The following is a 19,100-nucleotide window of genomic DNA, read 5'->3' as shown; positions in this document are numbered from 1 at the left end:
GCAGAACTTCAGCTGGCAAGCTGACTTCATTCATGGAGACCATATAGTTGGGTGGGGCTGGGACCCCCCAGTTTTCTACTCCTGGAGGCTGTCTAACCTCCACCAGTGTGATCCCACCAAGGAAGAGGGGAAGATCCCTAAAATTCTGTATCCCTAAGGATAAAGGGAAGACTTAGGCATGGTCTCAAATGCTCAGTTAGGTGAGGGAGAACATCACGTAGGTAATGATAAAATGATGGAGTAGAACTATAACATAGAGATGCCAGTAAGTGGGGTTCCAGAAACGAGAGGTTGGGCGGTTGGATGTTCAGATAAAGCTTCCTGGGAAAAAGTAATGATCCCTGAGCTGAGTCTTAAAAGATAAGGAGGATCAGCTCTGGATGTAGAGATGAGGTAAAGAAGATGAAACCTTTGAGATGTCCTGGGACCCTTTAGCTAGGATCCTATCTCTGGTTGGAGCAACCATCAGTGCATTCTGCATACATATACATAAAGACATATATTATTGTTTTGTGCTCTTTCTTCAATCTGTACATTTTTCCACAAATTATGTTTTTATCTCAATGTGGTTTTAAGATCTCTCCACATTGATACATATAAGTTAAATCTATTCCTGTTTAACACCCACGAGCCTATTGACATTGGCTAATGTTGGGCCATTACAAACAGTCCAGGAGAGCATGCACCTTTGTGCATATCTCCTTGTGTACATGTGTGAGAGTTTTCAAAACACCAAGAAGTAGAATTACTAGGTGTTATGGACTGAATGTTTGTGTCCCTCCAAAACTTATATGTTGAAGCCCTAATCCCGAATATAATGGTATTTGGAAGTGGGGCCTTTGGGAGGTAATTAGGTTTAGATAAAGTCCTAAGAGTGGGGTCCTCATGATGGAATTAGTGCCCTTATAAGAAGAGACTAGACAACTTGCACTCTATCTCTCTCCACCACATAAGGATAAAGCAAGAAGGCATCCATCAGCAAGTCTAAAAGTAGGCCGTCACCAGAATCCAACCATGCTGGCACCCTGATCTTGGACTTCGCAGCCTCCAGAACTGCAAGAAATAAATATCTGTTGTTTAAGCAGCCCAGTCTATGGTGCTTTGTTGTAGCAGCCCAAGCAGACTAAGACACTAGGGTATACACGTTTGTAGTTAACTGCTAAATTGTCCTCCAAATTTTCAATTTACATTTCCACCAGCAGAACCTCACCAACATATGATATAATCAAAATTTTTTTCATCCAAGTTGCACTTTACGAAGACCTTCATCATCCTCACTAGCCACAGGTAGGTCCCAAACATCTAAACTTCTCTTAAATGAAAGAGAAAGAGCATTTATTCAGTTCCAGGTGCTGCACATTTATTGCCTCTTGGAACCCTCCAACAGATATTACATCTACCTTAGAATAAGAAAACAGTCTGAGAGAGGTGAAGTGACTTGCCTGAAGTTACACAGCAGAAAGTGGTGGAACCCAGATTTAAAACCAGGTCTGCATGCTGTTAATGTTCATATTCTTTTCACTGTTTTATACATTCGACTAACATTTATTGAGCACTGATTACATACCAGACCCTGGAGGTACAAAAATGAATCACAGGGCCATACTTAGCACATAGTAGGACTCAATAAACATTTGTTGAATAAATATTGAATCAAGGAGCTCAAAGCCCACAGGAGAGACGGACACATAAAAAATATGTGCAGTTGAGACTTCTCTGGCAGTCCAGTGGTTAAGACTTCGCCTTCCAATGCAGGGGGTGTGGGTTCAATCCCTGGTTGGGAGCTAGGATCCCACATGCCTTGCGGCCAAAACCCAAAACATAAAACAGAAGCAATATTGTAACAAATTCAATGAAGACTTTAAAAAATGTGCAAAAGAATAATGAAATGCTGTGATGGATGTAAGCTCCAGTGCAGCCAGCACAAAGTAGGGAGAAGTTTATTTTCCTCTGAGTCATCTGAGTCAACAAGGGAAGGCTTTACATCTGAGATAGCTTTTGTCAAACACAAAAAGAGGAAATGAGTTCTAGGCAGAGGGAAGGAGTGAAAAGGCACAGGAGTGTAAACAATGTTATATTTTCTGGAAATTACACTACTTCTGGTTACCTTAAAGTTGCTTCCTTCTAGTATCCAGGCAAGGCATCTAACTCAACTCAATTAACTGATCCTTCATTAAACGCCTGCTGTGTGCCAGGCTCTGTGTGAGATGCTTTATATGCATTATCTCATTGAATCCTTGAAGCTTTTTCTTTCTCCCTACACAGATGAGAAAACTGAGACCTGGGGAGGTGAAAAGTCCAGCCCTGGAATATATTCAAATCTTCTGTTCTTTCTACTTCTTGCCGTCTCCCCCAGAGGCCAACCACTGCTGCACTCTCCCTTCCCAGGTCTTACTCTAGTGGAAAGATGTCCTCCCAGAAAACCTCAAGACCCACAGCAAATAGTTACCCTTTGGATCAGGAGACTGTGCCCATTTCATTGCCTCTTTTCCTCCTTGGGAAACTGGAGAGGCGAATGCATATAGAGTCATGGAGTTTTCAATCCTTGTCCAGACACCAACTATTATCCTATTCATCATTCATGCATTTAACAAATTCAGGTAGACTTTGGAGATATTGTGTGTTCAGTTCCAGACAAATGCAATATAGCCAATATAGCAAAGCAAGTCACAGCAATGTTTTGGTTTCCCAGTGCATATAAAAGTTATGTTTACACTATACTGTAGTCTATTAAGTGTGCAATAGCATTATGTCTAAATAATGCTAGTGTATGTACCTTAATTTTAAAACACTTTATTGCTAAAAATGCTAATCATCATCTAAGTCTTCAGTGAATCATAATAGTAACATCAAAGATCACTGATCACAGATCACCATAACAAATATAATAATGATGAAAAAGTTTGAAATACTGTGATTATTGCTGAAATGTGACACAGAGACATGAAGTGAACAAATGCTGTCAGAAAAATGGTGCCAAAACCTTCAATTTGTAAAAAACAAAAACATAAGCAAAAAACAAAACACCATCTGTGAAGCATGATAAAGCCAAGGGCAATAAAATGAGGTATGCCTGTATTTACTGAGCAATTACTATGTGCCAGGCTATATTCTCAGAACTGTGGATTCAAAATTGAATAAGACAGGCAAGATTCCCGCTCTCATAAAGGTTAAATGATAGTGACTTCTCAGCATTAAAAACACAGGTTTTGAGAGGTGATATGGCTTGTCCAAGGTCACACCGCTATTTTGTTACACAGTTAGGACTCACACCCAAGTCTACCTGTCTCCCAGTACAAAGCGCTTTCTCACAGGTGATGGTCCTAACCTTTCCCTCACCTCCCTCTTGCTTTGTATCTCCCCAGACTCTGTCCTGCAGGATGATGCCAGAGAACTTCACTTGAGCCAGGGGTGCCCCTACTGAGTTCATCCTCCTGGGCATCACAGATCGCTGGGACCTGCACCTGACCCTCTTCCTGATCTTCCTGCCCGTCTACCTGGTGAGCCTGCTGGGAAATGTAGGCATGGTGCTGCCAGTCTACGTGGCTGCCCAGCTCCACACACCCATGTACTTCTTCCTGGCCAACCTCTCCCTGCTGGATGCCTGCTATTCCTCAGCCATCGGGCCCAAGATGCCCGTGGACCAGCTGTTGCCCTGCATCACCATCCCTTACGCAGCCTGTGCCCTCCAGATGTTTTTGTTTACAGGGCTGGTGGATGCCAAGTGTTGCCTGTAGACATCCATGGCCTATGACCGCGATGTGGCCATCGGAAACCCTCTTCTCTACACCACCGCCATGTCGCGGCGTCTGTGTCTGGTCTTGCTGGCAGCATCAGGCCTGGGTGGGGCAGTGAGTGCCGTGGTCCACACGACTTTCACCTTCCACCTGAGCTTCTGCGGCTCTTGGGAGGTGAACAGCTTCCTCTGCGATATCCCTCCACTGCTGGCCATCTCCTGCAACGACACCAGTCTCAGTGAACTCCTCCTCTTCATCGTCTGTGGCTTCATCCAGACAGCCACCGTGTTGGCTATTGCTGTGTCCTTGGGTTCATTGCCAGAGCTGTGAGCGGCATGCACTTGGCCAAGGGCCGGCGATGAGCAGCCTCTACCTGTGGCTCCCACCTCACGGCCGTGGCCGTGCTTTACGGGACACTCATTTTCATGAACCTGTGCCCCAGCTCCAGCTACACCCTGGACACTGACAAGATAGCATCTGTGTTCTACACCCTTGTCATCCCAGCTCTCAACCCGCTCATCTACAGCCTCTGCAACAAAGAGGTCAGGGAGATGCTCAGAAGGAACTGGAAGCACTGCTGCTGTCCGAGGCCGGCGCATGAGTGCGAGGTCCGAGAGGCTGGTTAGGACTGACTCTGAAGAGATGAGGAGAGCTCTTCCCGGGCCCTGTCACTGTGGGTAAAGGTGGAGGTTCCTCTGGCTGGGTGTGTCTTGTCATTGTTTGAGGGGGAGAAAAGGGGAGAAACTGAAGCTTACATACAGGAGACAGGAACCTGGAGTAATCTAGACCCAGCGCCAGAATTAAGATCAAGTTAATCTGCTGTTGAGCTGCCTTAGGTTCCTCGATGTTCAAAACATGGAAGTTCCTGCATGTCACCAGATGCAGTAACTTAAGTTTATTTGCCACTTGAACTTCTAAGAGGATGATTCCCAGAAACACCAGATAAGAGCCGTATTGGCTGCAAGTGTTTCTAGATTCTTGCTCTTCTGAGGTCCTTCATGACCAGTGAGTCTGCTTCTGCTCACCTTGACCCCAAGAGAACATCTTCAGTACCCACTCATGCCAAAGAATGGGATGGAATCTGGTGAGGCAAATATCTTTCCCTATTAGCCTACATATTCCATCTCTCAGGACAATGGCTAAGCAGCACCAGAACATACATGAGCTCATTCCTAAAATCCTATAGTTGGTTAGAATTTGACCAAGATTAATTTATTTCAGGGCTGTGATAGAGATTAGGAAAGGATCAGAACTATGGTTACGGTTAGAGTATGGTTAGCGTTCATGTTACAGCTAAGACTAGGGTTACAGTTAGGGTAAAGCCAGGGTTAGGTTACAAATGGACAAATTTAGGATTGAATTAAAATTATGTAAATTTTACAATTTGGATTGATTCTAATTAATAGTGGATTGGGGACAAATTTAGGAGTAAGGGTTTGGATAAATTTGAGCTCTTATTAGAAATATTAGAAATAACATGTACACACTACTATATATAAAAGAGATAGCCAGCAAGGACCTACTATATAGCACAGAGAACTATACTCAATATTTTGTAATAAGCTATAAGGGGAAAGAATCTGAAAAAGAATGTGTGTGTAACTGAATCACTTTGCTGTACACCTGAAACTAACACAACATTGTAAATCAACTGTACTTCAATATAAAAAAAAGAAATGTTAGAAATATTTTATAGTTAGTGTTAAAGGGCAGGACTACTTACGATGAGAATTCAGGTTTCTTTTTTTATTGCTAGATTAAATTTGAGTTAGAGTTTAGTTCATGTTAGAGCTCTGTTCGATTTAAGTTAGGTTGGTATGTGGATAAAATTTGTGATAAGCTTAAGTCACAGTCTAGTTATTATTACAGTTAGCCTAGGTTCAGAGCTAGATGAAAGTAAGGCATAAGAAGAGTATTTTGAGTATCAAATCAACGTGTTTGGGGTCACTTTAAGACGTACTTAGGGTTATGGATAATGGTTGATGTTTCTTAAAGCTTAAGAGTAGGAGCTAATTATTGGTGGATTTAAGTTTCATTGAGGGTTCTGAGTTTGCTCAGATTAGCACGTGGTCAGATAGTGTAGACTGCTTTGTGTTAAGATTACAAGATCCAGAGGCAGAGTTGGGGTCTGGAGAGGAAATTCCATAAACCTCTTGGGCAAAGGCAACCACAGAGCTCCAGGTCATGCTAGACCCTTCAGATCCAGTACTCTTGGGATTTTTATATACCCAGAGTTTACAATTTTGATAGATTTTCTTTGTCTCCCTGACTCAGGTGCACATGGGCAAGGCCCAAGGCACTGCATTCTGCCCATGAAGCCCCTTCATGCAAGAACAGGACAGGAGTGGACCCCAGGAGTTATGATAGGTGCTTCCAAGGAGAGGTGGGGCAACAGTTTCATGACGCATGGGGTTCCTCAGGGTCCCCCAAGTTGAAGGTGGCACCAACCACCCCTACCTCCATCAAACTGGGTCCTAGAGAGAAAGAATAACAAGCCCCAGAGCCAAGCTGCCTCCCACCCCAGGAATGAGGGCCAGGGGAAAGGGTACTGTCTCTGGGAGAAGCTAAGGTGCTCCCAAGGCCCCAAACCCCATAAGTGTGGCCAATAGCTCCCTCCCCAGACTCTTCAGTGATGGGGTACACTTGGCCCGCGCTGCTGTTCCCTCCTGTGATGTGGAGAAGCCAGAAGGTACACTTGGGGCAAGTGGTCAGGCTGGAGAGTGTACGAATCTGTCCTCTTGAATGTGGCTGTGGGCATGAGCTGTACATGTGAGTGTGAGAGCGGGTGCTGTTTGTGTGAGGCTGAGACTGTGCATCCCCATCACTGTCCGATGGCATCATTGGGGGAGGGGGAGGTGGTGTGTATATGGACGTGCTCCTCTAGGGTGGCACATCTCTGCTGTGACCCAGCACGAGCCTATGTGAGTGTAGCCATGTGTGTGAAGTTGCGAGGCCATGGGCCCCCAGGGCTGTGCCGGAAGATGTGATTGTGTGACGGGGTGTGACAGGGTGTGTGGGATGGGGTGGACGGGCACTGGTAGAGAGCTGACACAGACTACGTGCTCAGAGGAAGCATGAACGTGCATGTCCCAGTAGCTGTGCATGGATGGTGCCAGGAGCCCCTGTGAACAGGAGTCTGTAAATGAGCGTCACCCTCTGGCCTCAGTGCTACTTTGTGATTGCTTTGGACCCTCTGTTTATGTGTAGGATGGTCTGGGTCCGTGGGTCTTGTGGTTACACTTGTCTGCTTACTCAGATGTCAGTGTCCACATTTCCGTATGTGATCGATCGTGCCTGTGTATTTGCAGAGCACAGCTGGAGGCTACACATGCCTGCATGCCTGCACCGGTGTGTTTGTGATTACAGATGAATGTTTCTGCAAACAGCTCCGTGTATGTGAATGTTTATTGAGACCCATTTAAACACGGGTCAGAGTAGGTCCAGTTTCTGAAAAAGCCAATTCGTAAGCAAGCTTTCCCACTCCATCTTACCCTCTCGCCCCGATCCTCTTACCTTCCTGGACAGTGCGACGCGATTGTAAATTTGAGAAAAATATGTTCTCCAGGGATCCAAAGCCAGAAATTCTTCTTACCCAATGGAGGAGGAAAAGGAAGACAATAGGGTAGGAAGGGTCTTTATTTTAATAGAGAGAAGGATGTGAAAAGAAATTAAGAGATCATTCTCCTGCAGAGATGGCCTCAGCATAGCCTTCAGGAAACCCATCCTAAAATCCCTCTCCTTTTAAGACCCCCCTCTTGGAGAATCATCCAAGATTTCTGCAGTGAGATTCAGACAGGAAAAAATGGAGGCATTGAAACAAGTTGCCTCTGTCCTTAAGAGTCAAGTCTCTTCATCTGGCAGGTGTACCCATCTGTCTGCATGAGTCTCCCATAAAGGGTGTGCATCTGTTTGATGCAGTAAGTGTTTGATTTCATTGGAAGCGTTTTCCAGGGATACAGGGAGTCATCCAGGTTCTTTGGTTCTTTTTTTGTTTTTTTGTTTTGTTTTGCAAGTCTGAAAATTTCTTTATTCCTTTCTCATACTTGATTAATATTTTGGTTTAGGATAGAATTCTAGGTTCAAAATCTTTTTTTTCTTCAGAATTTGATGATATTGCTCGACTGCGTCCCATCATCCACTGTTGATGACATATTGGATGGCAGTCTGGGTATCTGAACATCATCAGATCCTCACATCCCTGGGAGTGATGGTTTCTTCTTTTGTCCCTCAGTGTTCTAAAACATCATGTTTGCATTTGGGTACTGTAGGTTTACATTCATGTCAATATATGTGTGCCCTTAATGTTTGGAATTTTTATTTCTTTGGTAAGTTCCTTGCTTCCATCTGGGTTTTCTTTTCCACTCTGACTTTCCTGAAATAAATGCCCATTGGTCAAATCTCTCCCTGATTTTGATCCTCTCTCTGTTTGATCTTTTCTTTTGTGTTTTCTTCCTTCTCTGGTCCACATCCTGGGCAATGTTTTTGTTCTGTTTTTGCTTCAAATCACAAAGTATCCAAGTTGGAAGCAGCCTTCAAGGTAATCTGGTTCAGCTCCCTTACTTTACTGATGGGGAACCTAAGGCCTGGAAAGGAAGAAGATTCAGGGAGGAAAAATGATTTGCACATGGTCCACACCTGTGTGTAGCAACACGGCTGTCTGACTCCAAACCCATGATTTCCCGCATGGCCAGAAAGCCTTGAGCAACTTAGTGGCCCTTCACCCTTTTCCTTTGACACTGGGGAGATGACTCAGCAGTAGAAAGGAACCCTTGGGGTCCCAGACAAAGAAGCAGCCCAGCCATGGATGCCGCCAATGAGACTTCAGAAGGAACCCCATTCACCCTACTAGGACTAACAACAAATCCTGGACAGCAGCGGCCTCTCTTTGTCCTATTTTTGGTCCTGTATGTGGCGGGCATCCTGGGTAATGGACTCATTGTGGCCATCATCCGAGCCAGTCCAACCCTTCATGCGCCCATGTACTTCCTGCTGGCCCATCTGTCCTTTGCTGACCTCTGCTTTACCTCCGTCACTGTACCCAAGATGTTGGCCAGCCTGATGGCCCATGACCGCTCCATCCCCCTGGCTGGCTGCCTGACCCAAATGTACTTCTTCTTTGCCCTGGGTGTAACTGAGAGCTGCCTCCTGGCTGCCATGGCCTATGACCGTTACGTGGCCATCCGGCACCCCCTCCACTATGCCACGAGGATGTCCCGGGCTGTGTGCACAGCCCTGGTGGGGACTGCGTGGCTCGTGTCCCACATCCACTCCCTCCTGCATATCCTGCTTGTGGCCCACCTGTCCTTCTGTGCCTCCCACCAAGCGCCCCACTTCTTCTGTGACCACCAGCCTGTCTTAAGGCTCTCGTGCTCCGACACCCACCACATCCAGTTCGTCATCTTCACCGAGGGTGCCGCGGTGGTAGTCACTCCCTTCCTGCTCATTCTCGCCTTCCAGGGGGCCATCGCAGCTGTGGTGCTCCAGCTGCCCTCAGCCACGGGGAACCTCCGGGCTGTGTCCACCTGTGACTCCCACCTGGCCATGGTGGGCCTCTTCTACGGGACAGTCATTGCAGTCTACTTCCAGCCCATGTCCCGGTACGAGGCCGAGCGGGGCCGAGTGGCCAGCGTCACGTACACTGTGGTCACGCCTATGCCGGACACTCTCACCTACAGCCTCCGGAATCGCGATGTGCAGGGGGTGCTCAGAGCCCTTTTCACTCGGCACAGGATCTCAGCTGGTGACTCCTGAGGCCTGGACCCCACCAAGGACAGACTGCATCTCCCACAGTGACACTCATGAATGCAATCATCCGCTCTGTGCTTTTTCCAAAACCGTAATAATGGAGATCCCTTTCCAAGTGCTACCGTAAAGCAGATCCTTCCCCGATCTGATTTTATTCCACAACAACCAGGCAAGCAGATTTTATGACCCAGTTTCATAGATGAGGAAACTGGGGCTCAAAGTTAGATTTGACCTTCCTAAGTTTACACCATTTTTAGGTGGCAAAACCTGGGACCTTTCGGCCACATCATGCCCTCTTCTAACAGTCACTCCCAGGCATTTGGGGAGCATGCTACCATTTTCTGCTGTATAGGGCTTAAAGCTATATGGGAGGCTATGCCACCCAGGTCTTGCTCTGGGGAACTGGCACTTTGTTTTCCATCACATCACCATGTTTTCTCAAAACAATGACTTCTTCTCAACTGTCTGAGACAGAGACAAAAATTCACATAACCATGTGTCGGGGTTGACCTCACCTAGTAAACCCAGTTTGGCACACAGGAGGCACTCTGGGAATCTGAGATGAATAAATGACTGTATTTTTTATGTTCATGAGTCCTCAGAAGCCGTCCATTTGTCTAACCCTTTGTTCTTGCACTTGTTTGCTGTGATGCTGCCCGTGCAGCTACCCCTGGCCTTCTGTACTAGGAGCATGCTTTAGGCATGAACCGTAAATCAAGAAATTGAATTAAATTAAGCAAGGCAGAGAAGGCACGGGGCACAGGTATTAGGGGCAGATGGAAGAGGTAATTTTTAAAGTTTTTATAGTATGTCAGCACTTCACTTTTTTTTTTTTTTTTAATTTTTATGTTTTGGCCATGCGGCATGTGGGATCTTAGTTCCCTGACCAGGGATCGAACCCACATCCCCCCTCATTGGAAGCGCGGAGTCTTAACCACTGGACAGCCAGGGAAGTCCCTGCACTTCACTTATTTTTACCCACAAAAAGCGCGGGTACTTTTATTGCCACTTTACGAGTGAGGAAACGGAGGCTTGAAGGTGCTGAGTTAGTCAGTAGCAGACTCAGGTCCCTCAGCTGTATTTTCACTGGGCCCCATAGAATTCAGGCCCCGGGTTTGGGAGCCTCCGTGGACGAACTTGCAGGAAGAAACCCCAGACCAGGGCAGATGCACTGTCTCGGGTGAGGACCCGTCTTGGGGTCTGAAAGGCCCTCACAGTGAGCCCAAATTTTTACCAAACAGGTTTACGAAGCAGGAGCTTTTCTGTCCGTCTTTCCCAGAAATCTGTACCCACTCCAGCACCCCAGCCTGCCTCCCCTCCCCACCCCCCTTTCTAGAGAGGAGGAGGGCTGCAGAGGTCCTAGGGCTGGGTCAGCTCTCCCTACCAGCTCCCACTAAGGAGCTGCCACCACCTGGCCCTGGAACTGCTATCCTACGCTGTTTACGGCTGAAAGGAAACTTAAAGGTCTTTAGACCAGTGGCTTTAGAAAACAAAACAAAACAGAAAACCACAACTCTTTTCTTCAATGAAATCTTACCCAGAAACATACTATCCAAAATGAAGGGGGAAAAGCTGTACAGTGTAGCTGGAACAAGGGTCCGAGGCCTGGAGCCCATCTTCTCAGCCTCCCCGATGCTCTTCCTCACTGCCCTGAGGGGCCCCTGATCTAAGCCAACCCCTTCACTTGATAAATTGGGAAACGGAGACCCAGAGTGGTTAAGGGACCTGCCCGGGTCACACAGAGTCAATGGCTCGGCCCGCCAGCACCCCGTCGCTTGGTCCTGCAATAACATGAGACCATCCCTTCCCGGTCCGCCTTCCTTCCACCCACACCCGCAGGCCCAGGTTGACGCCAGATCCTCGCTACTCTATCAATAGTCCCGCAACTGCTTCCTCCCTCCGCCTCTCTAAAGTTTCACAAACACACTGGTCGTGATGCTTATCACCCGTTCAACCCCTGTACCATCAGCCCCGCCCTATGGCATAATGTGGGTCACCTGCTGGCCATCAGGGACCTTGCCTGAGTCCCCTCTGGGTCTGTAGAACCTGGACAGAGAATATGCATGTGCTTATACTGTCACCTTGTCTGTCCTCTGGTCTCCTTCCAGGTGCTATTTCTGTGTAAGGGGAAAGGGGCCCTCTGGGGCTCAGGGGATGGTCAATGCTTCTTTCTTCTGGGCTGCCAGCCTTGACCTGGTCATCCTGCTCAGATGTCAACCCCCAAAAGAGGCCACAGCTCTGTGGGGGTGGTCCCCACCACCCACGTTGTAGCACAGCCTGGCTTCTGCCCTTGGCCTCTGACCAAGGCACGCGGTCTCCGCCCCAGCATGGTCAGTGCCTTCTACGGGATGACTGTGACCAGCATCACAAGTGCTCTCAGGTCTCACGATGGCCCAGGGAGAAATCCCCACTTTGAATGTAGGGAAACTGAGGCTCGGAGAAGAAAGGAGGCTTGTCCTGGTTTGCTCCACCAGCCAATTTAAGCCCCAGTTCTCCTGACTCTCAGTATCATGCTCTCTCTACCACACCACAAACCGTCACTCAATTCAAGTTAATAAATAGTTATTGACCATCTTCTATGTGCCAGGCGCTGGGCTAGATGATGCCTGATCAGTTCCAGACTCCCAGTAAGACAGGCAAGAGAGGGGAATGGTGGGCACATAAATAGCCTCAGTCACCAGGCCTATGCGTCCCCGGGCCCCATTCCCATCCCACCCCCACCTAGATCTGGCCTCTTGTTTTACTTCAGGAAGCCCTAAAAAATGATACTGACCTGGAGACAAGAAGAGGAATCCTTCCCCCATCCCCAGTCAAGAAAAACCACTAAGGAGTTCATAAATCCACTGAAGAATTATCCCTGCATCTTTTTCACATGAATAATTTTTAACACCTTAAGCAAAGGTATGCAAATGATTGACTCACTTCCAAGCGGTTCCCTTGGAAGAGATGACACTTATCCCAGGGAGGTTGCTTCAGCTCCAGGGAATCTGCAGTCCCTCTTCAGAAGGACTTTGAGCTGCACAAGGAAATCTGCTTCTCTTCACCCACCACGTCGTTCCCTGACGTTGTCCTGAAATGACTTCTCGCCATTTCAGAATCAATCTAGCCTACCCTCCCAGCACTGATATTACCAACCCTTCAGTTTATTCCGATAATATGTAGGAACCACGTCATCCAGAAAAAATAAACAATGACATTTCAAGAAAAGAATTTGAGTCTGCCTTTCCAGCCTCGTTTCTAATACAATCTTTCTGCATTATAAAGTTTCAGCCTTCATTCCAGAGGTACAGCAATTGGAGAGATCTTAGCAGTGAAAGAGGCTCTGATCATAAATGGTAAATTGATTACTCCTAAGGGCACCAAAAAAATTTCTATAACCCAAGTCTACTTTCGTGCAAGGGCTGCCACAGGGAAAATGCAGCCATTAGACGTGAAAATTAAAACATAAAGACTCTTTCTCATTGTGAAAATGACTGCTTTACAATACTAGGAACGGATCAATATTCCAAGAAGCTGTTTATCAGCAAGCAATTTAGCTCACTCTGAACCAGGGGTGCTTCCCTAACTTACCCTTTCCATGTCTCTTTTGTCCTGTTTCCTCAGCTCCCTTTACCCTGATGTGCCTGCCCTGTTTTCTCTTTTTTGTTGCTTGTGTTCCTACTTTCTTCCCTTTTGGCTCTCTCCCGCTCTCTCTCTCTCTCTCTCTCTCTCTCTGTTATGATTACATACTGGGCACTAGGGCTATAGACAGTCCTTGCCCTCACATACATAACTGCAATGCAGATTATAGAAGCATCAAAGAGGGAGCAATGACTGGAGACTGGGAGTCATTGAAGGGAGAGTTGAGAATTCTGACAGCTGACATTAATAGCTCCAGTTCACCCATCCCCAAATCCTTGGCCACATAACTTTGCCTTCCATCTCTGACTCTGGGTTCAGCCATCCAACTTGCTTTGGCCAATAAGATATTAGGAGGCATGACACAGGCATTAAAAGAAGCTAAGGTATTGGGCTTGTTCTCTTGTGTTTCTCTCTTTGTCATGAGAAGGACGTGCTCAGCTAGCCCACTGGTCCCTAGCAGAGAATAAAACACACACAGAGCAGAGCTGCTCCAGTCAAGGTGACCCAGGCAAGACCAGCACAGAACAGAGCCCCCAGCTGATCTGCAAACACAAGAACAAACCCAGGCTATCTCATTGACACTGGAGTGAAAATATTAAGCCACTGAGTTTTGGGAGTGATGTGTTACACAGTAACAGCAAGCCGATGAAGCTCCCATAACCGTTTCTGATACCTGCCTCTGTCTCCAGTGGAGCACATCCCGGCCCCTTCAATGCCCTGAGGACTGAGCTGCCAATGCACACTCGCTTTCTCTCTTTGCTTTTGGGGATTTACATTCTTGTTCTGAGCATGTTTCTGCCCTCAAGGCTCTGCCAATCTACCGAGGATTCTTTGAGGGAAAATTAGTCATGTCTTTCCATTTGAGGAGGAGCGCCTGGAAGTAAGAGCCATTCCTCCCCCTTTCAGATTCATCCCCCTTTCAGATCTCATAACGAGATCAATATTTTCTTTGTAGAGAGCCAGGGTCATCTCTTGGTTGCCTTCTTGGGGGGACTTTGTAATCACTCCCACGCTCAGATTCAACCTTCCCTGGAACATTTTCAGCTCTTCCCTCCTGGGAAGGGAAATAGAAATTGGCAAAGGCTGGAAGGATAAAATGAGCACAACTGATCAAGTCAGCCTATTTGGCAAGTAGCCAGACCCCACACATAGACAGACACCACCGTCCCACCCCTTCCTCTCTCTAGGAAACGCAGAACAACTGAGAGTTGGTGAACCCACGACCAAGACCATCACCACACATATCACGAAATCAAGTGACCACAGACCTCGGAAACCACAATGACAAGATAGGAAGTTTACTAAATATAGACCAGATTTGGTGCTGGTGGCTTTGCGCTCATCGTATCATTTGATACTCATAAAAATCTGTGCAGCACACATTATTATGCTCATTTTACAGATGAGGAAATTGCAGCTCACGGAGGTAACTTGCCCAAGGCTCCAAACTAGAAAGTGGTAGAATTATTATTTGAGCACAGATCTGTCCCTGGACTGAAATGAAAAATAGTAAAAGCCCTCCCCTCACCCGCTTCTTATCCAAATCTACTGACCACGCAACAGACTCACATGGCACGCTTATTAAAATGCACATTCTACTCTCCACCCCCAAACTTTCTGAATCAGTAGGGCCTGGGTGAGGGCTGGGATTGTGTTTTTGTTTTTGTTTGGCTGCATTGGGTCTTCGTTGCTGTGCGCAGGCTTTCTCTCGCTGCAGTGAGCACGGGCTACGCTTCATTGTGGTGCTCAGGCTTCTCATTGCGGTGGCTTCTCTTGTTACGGAGCATGGGCTCTAGGTGCGCAGGCTTCAGTAGTTGTGGCACACGGGCTCAGTAGTTGTGGCTCGCGGGCTTCCTTGCTCTGCTGCATGTGGGATCTTCCCCGACCAGGGCTCGAACTCCTGTCCCCTGCATTGGCAGGCAGATTCTTAACGACTGTGCCACCAGGGATGGGACTGAGTTTTGAATAAACACCCTAGGTGATTTTAATGCAGGTGGTCTGCGGGGCACTCCAATAGAATCACTGACCTAAATCATGTAACACTTGAGACTGCCAAAAGGGATATGGCATCTCTGCTTTTAAAAAGTCTGAACTGGTTGGGAAGTGTTCAGAGGTGACATGAAGGCTGTAGGAAATATACAACTCTGGAAAACATGGACGGTTATGATGAACACTGGGGAGAAGAGGTTCCTGTGATTCCTACTGTTGGAGGACACAGAGGGAACGAAAAGTACCCACCAAACTGAGAAGGCATCTTGAGACCGAAAAACGAGGAAGGCGTTGCAAATAATCAACACAGTTTATTGTAGGGTAACTTACTCATAGGGTGGGATCGGGCAGAAAATGATCCAGAAGCATTGGAAGCTGAACCCAGCACCACCAAAGGGCCATTAGGACAATTTATAGTTAACCTAGGGCATGGGAGTAGGTGCTTGGAAACAGGATGTGCATTCCTAAGTTAAGATTTATAAATGAGTAACTAGCTACATGGGTGCTGGGAACACGTCAGGGAAGCTTTTCATCATTGTTTGGGGACTAACAGAGCGTAGAGGCTACCTGGTCCTAAGGATTATTAAACAATATCTATTACATCCAAAGCCCTTGATGACAGAGTAGCGATTCACTGCACAGTAGAGCCCTGGGTAGGGCTGGCAGAAGGACAGGAGAAACTGTAAGTGCCCGAGATGGTATCGTTTCTGCTAACAGCCATACACTTGCCAACTCTCCTTTAAAGTAAGTTTGAGGTATCGTATTTCTCTCTTCTCTATTGAATTTGTAGTAATTACCGGGATTCAGTGTCTTAGTCAGCTTTGGCTACTATAACAAAATACCATAGAGTGGGTGGCTTAAATAGTAGACATTTATTTCTCACTGTTCTGGAGGCTGGAAATCTAAGATCAAGGTGCCATCAGGTTTGGTTTCTGGTGAGAGCTCTCTTCCTGCTCTGGTGCCTTTTCCTCTTCCTATAAGGACACCAGTCGTATCAGATTAGGGCCTCACCCTTATGACCTCATTCTACCTTAATTACCTCCTGAAAGGCCCTGTCTCCAACTACGGTCACATTTGGGGGGTGGTTAGGGCTTTAGGGTGGACAGGATTCAGTCCATAACACCAACCATTGGACAGGCACCCCTCATCTCTTTCCAGAAGTCTTTCTGGGTGAACATCATTAAAGCCTGTTCATAGGAAAGGCTGCCAAACAGTACTAAGATCCTGACTCCTGAACTCCAAGTTCTGGGTTTAAGTCCTGACTTTACTAGATGATTGACCTTGGGCTTAACTATAAAATGAGGGTAATAATATCTCTCAGGGGTTGTTACAAGAATTATCTAAGAAAATACATACCAAGTGCTTAGAACAATGACCTGGCACAAAGTAAGTCAAAATACGTGTTGGTCACTCACATCACCACAAGTAGAGGAGACAGAGACAAGAAGTCATCGGGACTGGGATTTGGACACAAACGCTGTGTTCTGACCTGAGGTCCTTGGGACTCTGGACTCGGGACTGGTGGGTGTCCACTGCTTTCCTCTTCTCTTCCTGGCCAGACTTTCCCTCCACCTTAACTGAGCATAATATGAAAGTTAAGTGTATGTATGTTTATTCATGAAACTATATTTGTTTTTTTTCATTACTCATTAATAAAGCATGTGAATGTGGTACTTTCCGGGTCTCTTTCCTAAAAACAAATTCTCTAAAATGATTCGGGGAGTTCCTGGTGGCCTAGTGGTTAGGATTCTGGGCTTTCACTGCCACGGCCAAGTTCAGTCCCTGGTCGGCGAACTTAGATCCCGCAGGCCCGTGGAGCAGCCCCCCAAAAGAAAGAAAGAAAATAAGTAAATAAAAGGATTCGTATATGGTGCTAGACATCACCCACAGGTCCCAAAGTCTGTGGCTCTGCTGATTTAACAGCAGACACACAAGAAATTCGTTCCCTCTCCTCTGCTGCCACCATGTGGTCATATCGGTTATAACCAGCATTTCCACAGGCTTTGGCAGGGCTGGGAGCTTAACTTGAATTTGTTATCTGGGTCTCAGTGAGCACAGGTAGTACACCTCTGATTAAAAACATATAACACTTGGGCCTCCCTGGTGGCGCAGTGGTTGAGAGTCCGCCTGCCGATGCAGGGGATACGGGTTCGTGCCCCGGTCTGGGAGGATCCCATATGCCGCGGAGCGGCTGGGCCCGTGAGCCATGGCCGCTGAGCCTGTGCGTCCGGAGCCTGTGCTCCGCAACGGGAGAGGCCACAGCAGTGAGAGGCCCGCATACAGCAAAAAAAAAAAAAAAACATATAACACTTGACATATATACACTAATATGTATAAAATGTATAACTAATAAAAAAGATAAAATAAAATAATAAAAATGCTGCTGGAAAAAAAAACATAACACGTCTGGAAAAGCTATATAACAGATAGTGTTCTACCTTACTGTGGTGAATTCCAGCCTACTCCAGCCTTGGCGATCTTCCCCACTTAAGCATCAAACATTCACTTATGTCAACTCAGATCAGAGACTTGAAATGATGAGACACGCTCCCTCTCCCCAAAGACTTCATAGTCTAATGTGTAAACAAATACTCGGGCAACCATGCTGAAGATGGGGTTACCCTACGGGAAAGGAAGACAAGGTCATTCTAGTCACCGGGACTTTCACATCTCACAACTAAGGAAAAAGTTTACATTTTTCATTAAATTAAACCAAGTATCAATACAGAATGATAGTGTGATGGCAACAGTAGATCCTTTAAAATTCATTGATTCATAAAATTTGAGAGCTCACTGTGTCTTAAAAAATCATCTAATGTGGGGCTTCCCTGGTGGCGCAGTGGTTGAGAGTCCGCCTGCCGATGCAGGGGACACGGGTTCATGCCCCGGTCCGGGAAGATCCCACATGCTGTGGAGCGGCTGGGCCTGTGAGCCATGGCCGCTGAGCCCGTGCGTCCAGAGCCTGTGCTCCGCAACGGGAGAGGCCACAACAGTGAGAGGCCCGCGTACCGCAAAAAAAAAAAAAAATCATCTAATGCAACCTATCATCTTACAAGTGGGGAAACTGAGGCCCTGGGAGAGGAAGAGACTTATCCTAGGGCACACAGCTGGTCAGGGAGAGGGCTAGAGTTCATGTTCACTGTACTCCCGATCATTGCCACCCATAGCTGGACGTGGGTGACAGTGTGGGCGGGGGGTATAAAGGGACTTTGGGAGGAAGGACCTTTGTGGAGTCATGGAGGAAAGGGGGATGCCTCGGGGGTACATTGCAGGTCACAGCCACAGTCCAGACGGAAGCGGTTCTGACATGAAACACAGGCCAGCCTAGGAGACCCAGGTCTCCACCCAGCTTCACTCCTTTTTCTCTCTTCTTAAAATTCTCTCCCTGTTTTTCCTCCTCCAACCTGTTCTCTCCACTACCTTTTTTCTAATTGACCATTTTATTGACATTTGATCATTGTGCTTTCTCCACCAAGAACTAGCATGCGTCATGGAAATAGTACAAATTTTGGAACTACACAGACCTGATTTTAAACCTTGCCCTGCCCACTAGCTATGCAACTTGGAATAGTTACCTAACTCTCCTAAGTCTTAGTTTCTTCATCTTTGAAAAGTTACTACTTCTTACCTTGAAAGGATGTGGCCTTCAATGTGCCCATATGTTCATTATTAAACACTCAATAATTCTTACCAAGCACCAAGCCCAGTTGTGGGCCCTGGGGATGATAAAAACAGCACTTACTAAAAAAAAAAAAAAAAAAAAAAAAAAAAAAAAGGGACTTCCCTGGTGGTCCAGCAGTTAAGACTCTGCGCCCCCAATGCAGGGGGCCCAGGTTCGATCTCTGGTCAGGGAACTAGATAGATCCCACATGCCACAACTAAAGATCCCGCAAGCCACAACTAAGACCCAGTGTAGCCAAATAAATAAATATTTTTAAAAATGATAAAAATAAAAACAGCACTTATTTGAAGGCTGTATTCTAGGTATTTTACATGTATTATGTTACT

At 46.6% G+C, this 19,100-nt stretch overlaps 1 protein-coding gene and 1 pseudogene across 2 annotated transcripts in view; both read left to right on the top strand.

Annotated features, from left to right (window-relative positions):
• The window catches only part of LOC309806666, a 49,007-nt pseudogene extending 44,644 nt beyond the window's left edge, over positions 1-4,363 (top strand). The window contains exon 3 of the transcript in view: positions 3,366-4,363. The product of the transcript in view is annotated as an uncharacterized misc_RNA (transcript). The remainder of the gene's footprint in view (positions 1-3,365) is intronic.
• A 4,174-nt stretch (positions 4,364-8,537) lies between these two features.
• Positions 8,538-9,488, top strand: OR1K1 (olfactory receptor family 1 subfamily K member 1; the record flags this gene model as incomplete). The annotated part of the gene is made up of 1 exon (XM_082622210.1): positions 8,538-9,488. The coding sequence occupies one exon, from the start codon at positions 8,538-8,540 to the stop codon at positions 9,486-9,488; it is 951 nt and encodes a 316-aa protein (XP_082478336.1).
• Between the last annotated feature and the right edge of the window lie 9,612 nt (positions 9,489-19,100).

Source organism: Mesoplodon mirus (assembly GCF_964341445.2).
Source record: "Mesoplodon mirus genome assembly, chromosome: 1".
NCBI classification, from domain to species: Eukaryota; Metazoa; Chordata; class Mammalia; order Artiodactyla; family Ziphiidae; genus Mesoplodon; species Mesoplodon mirus.
Note: the sequence above shows the minus strand (reverse complement) of the source record. Positions and strands in the feature narration are given on the sequence as shown.